General features: G+C 43.6%; 1 protein-coding gene across 1 annotated transcript in view; it reads right to left on the reverse strand.

Annotated features, from left to right (window-relative positions):
- Window positions 1–3,684: 3,684 nt before the first annotated feature.
- Window positions 3,685–9,522, reverse strand: part of T265_04556 (hypothetical protein) — a gene marked incomplete at both ends in the record, with an annotated part of 30,378 nt that continues 24,540 nt past the window's right edge. Inside the window, 3 exons of the mRNA XM_009169320.1 lie at window positions 3,685–4,159; window positions 5,847–6,320; window positions 9,235–9,408. Of these exons, the coding sequence (XP_009167584.1) occupies window positions 3,767–4,159; window positions 5,847–6,320; window positions 9,235–9,408 (1,041 nt within the window). The remainder of the gene's footprint in view (window positions 4,160–5,846; window positions 6,321–9,234; window positions 9,409–9,522) is intronic.

A 9,522-nucleotide genomic window follows, 5' to 3' on the forward strand; every position in this document is an offset into this window, starting at 1 on the left:
AATCCGTGAATCCGTGAAGTGCTTCCTATAACCTCTCGACTGAGCAGTGCTACACCCTTTTTTCACTTGTGCCTTTCAGGTGAACGACAGCCACTGACCGACAAGAACAAAACCGACCCGGGAAACTTTGGCAAAAGCCTCGATCCTGTGTATCAATCCGTGAATCCGTGAATCCGTGAAGTGCTTCCTATAACCTCTCGACTGAGCAGTGCTACACCCTTTTTTCACTTGTGCCTTTCAGGTGAACGACAGCCACTGACCGACAAGAACAAAACCGACCCGGGAAACTTGGGCAAAAGCCTCGATCCTGTGTATCAATCCGTGAATCCGTGAAAAGCCTACAGAGCTTACTCTGAAGTGTTATGCTCTGCCCCAGTGACCTTTTGACGTCACTAATCCTGTCAAGACCTTACCAGGTACGGCCGTTATTGGACTTGATCTTAACAGTGAAGATGCTTGTCAACTATTGTACGAGACATACCCCTTCAACCCACTGAAGCCAAAATAGGTTCTTCTAAGAATCGTTAAGGGAGCATCATTCAAAATGGCAACGTATTTCTACCTAGTATTTTGTTAGTCGCTCAACGAGGGCGAACGTCCTCCCCTAGATTGAAAAAATTGTCAGGCCTTTCTACAAAACGAGTAACACCTATCACCTCACAGGTCCATTAGTCCCACCAATATTAATAACAGCAATTCGAATCCACTGATGCCAGACGATTTCCCCCAAAGCCACTCTTGCATGCTCATATTTACAGACAGCCTAACAAAAGCTAAGGGCAAAGAACCCATATAGGATGGGACATTTTTAACTTCTCAAAAGCATTTGATCGAGGCTTACATGTTACGCTGCTCCATAGTGTTGACTCTTCAATTACCTAGGGTAAAATTCAAGGCTGGATAAAATTTTCTCCATCAGCCAGAAAATTCCGAGTGAAAGTGATCTGGGATAACAATACTTCGGCACCGATCTCTTCTAATGTTCCCAAAGGGTCTATCGTGATCCTTCTGACCATTGTACATTAGTATGTTCTTTGTAACTTATCATTACTCAGATTTTACCACTTTCTATCTCTCACTAAATCTCAGCTTATTCCCCTTCTCTGCATACCGAACAACTTTTGTTTAAATGAAAGCAAAGAAATATGGGGGCGTACACACAATACAAATTCTGTACGTCGTGGAAGGCGTGTCCCCTTCTTGCTGTGTCGAGTTACGCTGCCGGTGAATTAACGAGCGATGATCTGCCTTTCAGACTACGACGGGAGAGAAGGTATCTAGGAATATATTAAGGCGGATTCCAGGAAGGAGATCGACTTGGATATATTGTGTTGGTAATAACCAACTGTACCAACGAACTGTGGGTTGTATCATCTCGCCTATTTTTAATCACTTGATTTAACTACTTTGAACTGGTGTTTGCTAGCGTTATCCACTACAGGTCCGCTCTGGGACTGCTTCTGTTTTTAATCTGCGTCGACAATCTTCCAGATGTTGTTTCAAGTTCTTGCCTACTTTATGTGGACGACTTGTAATTCTGTGGTACCAACACTCGTTCAGATAAATCGGTCAGCTGTTGCACCCTTTCGGCGCCTAACTGCCATGCTACCCGAAGGTTGGATGAGGGCTGGGATACTGCCAGGTTGCCCAAGCCTAGACAGGGGAAGTCGAGATGCAGAGGTCGGGTTCGAACCACGGACCTCGCGGTCAGTACATTCGCGCTTTAACCAAATCGGCCATCTCGCCTCAACACTCGCGTTCTTCAAATTGCTGTAGATGCTGAAAAGTAGCAAACAACGTCCTGGCGACCTCCTCCAAGTGACAAAAAGTTCGACCAAATAACATTCGGGGGGGGGGGGCAGTGGAAGATTTTGTCGCGCATTGTGGGGATGAACCAGAAGACATTGCGATAGGTAGAGAGGATTTCGGTATCTGGCTTTCTTTAGACTTACTATTGTCATTTCACTGTTTGCCGTTTCACGGGTGTTTTCGCGCGCCTTCCTCCGAATTATTCGCAAAGACTTCCAGATACTTTTTGTTGTTACGTTACACTGTTAACCAGGCTACCTACTTATAACGCAAGAAAGACGTAAACATCATTTGGCTTGTCCAACAAACTGCTGCGGAAATGCCTGCCCGCTTTGAATCCATGCATTATGAAAATCATTTCGTCTAGCTGGCATTTTTCCCTGGAATATCGTCGCCTGTGAGGACAACCAATGCATATTTTTGCCCTGTTTGAACAAAGTTTGGTCCACAGGTTTTTTACCTTTGACCCAAGAAACGCATGGTAAGAGCACGGGGAAAAGATATTCAAGCCCAGAGTGCTCACTTTTATTGGACAATGATCTCTCTCATTTTGGGTAGTTACTGCGTGGAATAGTCTTTTTCCGATGGTTGTTCATGCTGCATCTAGTGCCCATTTCAAGGCACTTTTAGACGCTTTTTAAGTGGGTCCTTACGCTGACAAGAATACTGCTCCACGCCGAGAACCTAAAGAGCAGTGCTTCAGCCTTTTTATGCCTCTCAGATGGACGAAGGCCACCGAACGGTAAGAACAAACCCGCCCGGGAAGCTGGGGCGAAACTTCGATCCTATGCATCATCCTCTTAATCCGTGAATCCTTTAATCACCTAATAGAGATGCATGAAACATGCCGATTGAGGCATGACCGGGATCACATGGTAATGCACCGAATGACTTTTTGAGTGATGGCATCTCACAAGGTAGGTCACTCATCTAATAAAGCTCTTCTTTCTCCGATCCAATTGTTTTCTCAGTAGTATGGGGAGAGTTTATAACTTTTTAGCTTGAACGTCGTCTTGTGGGGCCAAGACACGTCATCTTCTTGAAATCAGTTTACTTCACCAATCGAATGGATGCTCACAAGAAACACATATGTCGCATCAGATTCAGAATGAGGATGACCAAAATACTCCAGCTGCACCGAAAGACAATAGAAGTCACAAGAAAATAAGGAGGTCTCACCAGTCAACAAAGTGAAAAAATCGGCAACGTGGTGGCTAGGCCAAGGCGCAGAATTTGGATGCGCCGACGTTATGTTTACTGAGTAGAGTAGTGAGGCTAAGTATGAAAAAGCAGTGTTGAATTTTACGAACTTTTTTCTTTAAAAAGACCCAGGGCCGTCAGGTGACAGGACTAAAATCAGCGTTGTACGCGCGGCAGCCTGGCGTTCACTTATGTTGCAGCGAACAATGCCAATGAAAACCGCGTGAGGAGCGGGTTTTGGTGTGTGCGGTTCACACGCACCTGAATGCCATTTGGAGGGTGTAAATCCGGGGAATTGGTACTGGATGACAAACAGCACAAGGAAGGTGTTGGGCGCCAGCATGCCAAAATACGCCTGCTTACGTTGTTTGGTACAGGAAAATCGGTTCACATCAGCAACTCCGTTTACTAGTCAGGTTAATAAGAAGCACCAATTTTGAAAACTGGCGTAGTTGCTAATGCCAAAGGTAACTGAATCAGAGGAATTGAGCCAGCAGAAGAAAAACATCTGTGCATAGCCAAGGAAGATGGAGGATTTTTCCCATGTTTGGCTATTTTGTTAAGAGTCATAGCACGATTCCAGTGAGATGATGGCCTGTAAACCTACGCAAAAACCCATATGACGCTTATAGCGTAATTTCCACAGTCCAAACTAACTAAACCGAATTAGTAGACCTTTAATATACGGATGTATTGCCAGTAAATTGTTGAGGATGTACGCAAGTAGCAAGCTGCTTACAGGTGTGACTGTGGGAGTTCAACTGAAATCATTAGTGTAAACTAAAAGAGAGTCTTTCGATTCGCGAGTCCTTCTTGCTTGACCATCGCCTTTTCGAAGAATGGCCGAGGTTGGAAGGTCCTTGGATGAGTGGCCCCAGGATCGGATATTTTTCCCGTTGTGTGGAGATCTCACATCACGCTTGTTGCGGTGTATGCGTACCAGCGACGGCTCTTCTAAACTGTTGGGAGTTGTGATGACTTCCCCGAGAACCAGTCGATGGTCAGAAGTTTGTAGTAGCTGATTTTCGTTGTTTATCACCTGGTACGTATGAGCCCGTCGGGTTTGACCGGGGGTGGATTCCAGCGTCCTCGAAGGCTCGGGCCCGAATTTACTTTCAGAACATGTTTTGCTTTTTGATGACTGAATACCCTGGGGGAGCAATTAAAACGTTATTTGAAGGGGCGGTAAAACTGGATGCAGGATAGCTCATATAGGTCCCAGATGAAGCTAAAGTGGTTAACGGATATAGAGTTGGCAGTTGCCTGTTGCACGCCGCTAATAGTACTCGATGGTTTTTAACCTGGGATTTACGAAAGATTGTGTGTGTTAACTTGGGACAAATCGTCCGAGCGCTAGGGTAGCGTTCCTGACGTCATATGTAGTACGCGCAATCTTACTACGATTGCCCTTTATCTTTATGTATCTCCAGCGATATCAACGTGAGATCATTGAAGCCGTAACTGGTCTACAATGGATCGGACAAATTCTGAGTGCATTGGATACGTGAAATACAAGTGAGCTAAAACTGTGGAGAAGCCATTGAAAGTCGTTCGATGATACAAAGCACTGTAACGGCCAACGCCTTCCAAGACGATATGAATGATGCACAAAGAATAATGCGGTTCTGTTCGCTGTTCACTCACGATGGTCCAGATTGGTAAGCGGGTCTTTTAATGAGGGAAGAGCGTTCACTATATGGATTCATTATGGCTGTTTCTTGGGGGTTTTGAAGAGCAATTTGTGCAAGAAAAAGGAGGCACTGTCGATCCTGGATGAAGAGAAGCTGGTAGGTAATGGTAGTTAACGACTGCCACTTTCAGGTCAACTGTAGTGGTCATCTAAGGCTACGATCTCTGAACATGACAATTTCTTCATACCACCAGCTTCAAAATGTCATGACAGTCATACCTTTGTGTTTAAAAACTCCATTGTTAGGTTCAACCGAACCTGAGCCAGAATTTTTGGGGACCGATAGCAAGAAAGTGTGCGAAGACTACTACATATTCACTGTGATAAGGAACTTAAAGAAAATAATGACAAATGGCTGTGACTTGACGAAGAGCTTCTTACCAGGTAGGATGGGATATGAGAAAACAATGCCATGGTAATGCAAAAGAAACAGTGTAATATATTTCGCAAAACAATCAGTTTTGCGTTTAATTTAAATTGGTCGTTTCGAAGTTTTGTGTCGTCGAAACGGGTAGCGTTTAATCAAAGTAGGCCACATAAACTCGTTCTATGTTTGGAGATCCTGAATTATGAGGGAAACATACGAAAATGGCTGATGGTCGTAAGGGCACTGTGCACCTCACGTACTGCTCCTAATTGGGTGCACCCTATACAACCTGCAACTAAGAACTTATCGATTGAATATCCAGTGGCACAATTTCGTCCATACTGATACTGTTTAACAATAACACCTGCTTTGTAATCCAAAATTTTTCTCGCACGCGGAGGTGGTTTGAAGAATAGAATTAAGTAAGAACATAGGCACGTATTGCGTGACATCGACTGCCGCTGCATTGGCAGTGGTCCGATCTGATGTCTCTTCCCTGTTTCTTTCACACAGTGGTCACCGTCACATAATAACTATTTACAGTGATCAGACGTACAAACCAGACTGCGCGTAAGGCGCCGAGGAGGCAACTTACAACTAAGGTGGCCCGCGTCTGGATCAATTAGCTGGCAGGTAAACGGAATTAAAGGAAGTACTAAGACTACGCAGAGTGAGGACCTGAATAAATCTTGATAAAGATCTATCAGCACATACAAAAGAGCCTACTTCTGACCTTATAGCTAAAGTAAAGATGAATGCATTCAAGGATTACACACTCACATTTTCCATCAGGGATCCCATGTTGTATCGATCTATTTCGTTTTGGATTAACATCTCCCGTTTTAAAAACTGCTTAAAAAGTTGCATATCCGTCTGACCTTCAGCATCCTTCCTACCACGTTTGTAGCAGTTTAGGAGATACTTTAGCTCGTCAATGTAGGATGACACCTGATGACTCTCTAGCTTGCCTGCTTTGTACTGTTCATACAGAGTATCCATTTGGCTGCGAAGTACGGGAACTTTGACACGTAGACATTTTGGATTATTGAGAAACTGTTCCAATTCTCTTAGAATGTCGCGGCTGGGGCGAGTCAACCGTACGGGGACATCTTGTGGATTGGTGATGAAAGCTTTTGTCACAGGACACTGAGTTGGCTGCCGAACCTCTGCAAACGTCGGTGGACTATTCAGCGTTGTTATGTCCTCGACTACGAGCTTCAGCCAGGGCTTGCGACGAGGGATAAAATTTGGACCCTGGGTGTGGGAAGGCAACGTGGTGGAAAAATGAGATGACCCATAAATTTATCCATGAAGATACACAAATAAACATATAAAAAGGGAAAAAATAGCCAGGTAAAAGTTTGAGCCGTCCACATACGATTTATTGGCCTGTAATTGCCTCAGTATCATTGATGGGTGTCATTGATGAGCGTATGTTGAATTCCTTCCAATATTTTCGATGAATGTCGTAATGCGTCGATGTGAATGCAATGGTTGGTAGACATCCTGACGCTCTGTCACGACAAAGCACTGAAGTGCATCAGCATGCAAAAAATTCGACATGAAAACTGTACCAAATGAAAGCTTCTAGTCAATAGGTGAACCTAGGCTACAGAATCCAGTCTGTCTGTAGTCGTCCTTAAGGAAATCGCAGGACTTAGAATACACCTCGAATAGTTCAGATCTCAAAACCGAATTTCCTCTTATGCCTAGAAATGTGTGGTAGTCAGTTGGTCCTAATGCACCGCCACCTGCTGTCTTAATTCTAAGCAGGGTACCTCGAACATAGCTAGTGCCAATCTCAATTTGGCACGCCTCTCGTGATACTGCGAATCTGATTGATCTTGGAGTCGTGCTGTTGCTGTGCAAAGCCTTTAGGATTCGTTTTCCATCGGACGTAGGAAAGCTCATTCGACCATCCAATAACACTTCATTTTTCAACACAAATATATTTGTAATCAATACTTCGGAGCAACTCTTTTTCTGTTCCACAGTCTTTCAGAAGTTCACGTCCAAAACTAATCATCTTGTCATGAAGAGTGAGTCAAATGGCACCACGTCCATTGTTTGTTCCGCCCCAACAATCTCGGCCTTTTAGAGGCAGTGATACCTGCTGTGCTATCCGTGTTGACGTTGCGCTACAGCTATGAGATGCGTTACGACACATGCACGCTCACCTAAATATCTACGTATGACCAAAGCCGGGTGATAGTCGATCCTATTTCAGCTGGTCAACTAACCCTGCAGATTCAGTCGAGCTACGCTTCAGGCATACAGCGATTTTTCACCTCCCGCCAAATCGACCTGAATCATAGGGAACGTCAACACTTTTTGAAGACACTTAAGAGCATCCACATTACCTGACATATGGCTTACATAGTTTGAAGAGACAATGAATTCTGTTATAATCTGAGGAACACGGACTACACTCGAAAATGTCAAGCTTACAAGCAAGTGAGTGATGCGAACATCATTATCAATATAAATATCAATATACACTAGACGAAAAGATAAAATACCAGTTTAGCAACTTGCTGCAGCAAGTTGACCAGCAGACAATTGGCCAAGATTTGGTAAAAGACTAACTTTTTCTCAGAATATCCAAACTCATGGAGGATGAAAAAACCAAGTAGTTTCGCCTGACGGTGTTTCGTAGGGACATTTCCCGTAATTTACGGGTAATACACGGAGGTTGTCCCATAGAATCTTGTGCCATGTTTAGGGCTTTGTAGATTTTGCAAACGTTTGCGGATATTCTTCGTTACCCATTGTTTTTCCACCAAACGATATGTACTCTAGGACTTGGATGTCATTAAGGCATTCACGATGGCTAGTCGGTAAATAGTGCCAGGTAGCACAAGAGTTGGACACCATGAGGCTACTAACTCAGCTCCAGGAGCATCAAACTAGCTTCATATGGACCATGAAGTTATTTACTGGAAATGATTGCCGTGTGGTTAGGGTCATCTGCATTCTGACACTTTTCAACTGTCAGAATCAACTCCTGCGGGGTGTGATCGGATTAAAAATAAACTTGGCATCTACTGCAAACATGGGATAGCTAATATTGGCTCGACACCATGCAGAACCACTGGACAATTATCGGAGAATAGAACGAGCACACACAATTATGTACTCACTGCGTGTAGGCAGCAGTGATCCCCTTATTGGCATTTGGTTGGTATGGGTCTCCGAATGCAGCCAAAAGAAAGAGTAGTGGTCAGAATTGTAGAAAAAGTGAATTTACTTCGTTCCGTTGGGCACAACTATGGTTGTTATACATGATAAAAGTTCATAAATAGTATCCCTCCTTAGATAAAATTTTAAAAAATCCCCCAAAATGAAACTATACGGTTGACTACAGATACATGACCAATGAGACGTATTGTACTGAATTCCCTGTTGTGACGCGATTGGTAAGGCAGTCAGCCGAGAATTCGAAAGCCGGGAGGAGGTGAACTGGGTGGACAGCAATGTGACCAACGACGATCCACTTCAAATTAGATTCAGATTAGTGAAAGTTTACCAGAAAAAGAAGATGAGCAAAGTAAACAAAGGCATTGAGATTTGTATTCAGGTTTTGTACTCTTCATCTAAAACGTCGTTGTGTGCGTTCTGTTTGTTGACGTATGTTATATTTCACCAAATCAATTGAGCAATCAGATGGCGTTCTTTCAGTATTCCGTTCTTTTTGTGTTGGACGCAATTTATGGACGGGAGTAAGCGCGCCTGGCCGCATACTCACAATCTTAATTGTGTTGCTGATCGCCACGATGATTAAGCCAAGTGGTTATCAGTACTTACACAATATTGTAAGCATATATAATTCATTATAGTACTTGCGGACTGCCATATCTTTGATATCGGCGTACCGATTTCCACTTCAGTTGGTTTTAAATTTGAATTCCTCCTTCTTGTCTTTTGTAGAGAGTTTCTATCATTCCAGGGCTGTGACGTAACGTGCCTAAGTGAACATTCTATTGTGGATATATTTCCCCGTTATTTTATTATTAGGACAAAGCAAATTTAGTGCCACGGTACTTTGTCATGACAGAGCTGATTGATTCCACGTATTCATACTATCCAAGAAGGAAGATAAATTTTACGTAACAGTTTGAAAGTGGCACACAAAAACACAATTAAGGGGATCAAAAGATTATATTCTCACCTGCACCGAAGTTCTTTGTCGAAGGTGAAGTTTCAAGTAGCCCGGAATAACGCCACCCTCAGCGTTTAAATTGGTTGTCAAACGGACATTGGCTGATTGTAGTAAGTCGGAAATGGTGAAGTATGTCCATCCGAAAATCCCAGCTCTTTTGGCTAACCCCCGGTTGTAATAGACCTGTAACGAATAAATAACCAAACGGACATTGATTGTAGTAAGTCGGAAATGGTGAAGTATGTCCATCCGAAAATCCCAGCTCTTTTGGCTAACCCCCGGTTGTAATAGATAGAC

This window comes from Opisthorchis viverrini (assembly GCF_000715545.1).
Source record: "Opisthorchis viverrini unplaced genomic scaffold opera_v5_75, whole genome shotgun sequence".
Lineage (NCBI taxonomy): Eukaryota > Metazoa > Platyhelminthes > Trematoda > Opisthorchiida > Opisthorchiidae > Opisthorchis > Opisthorchis viverrini.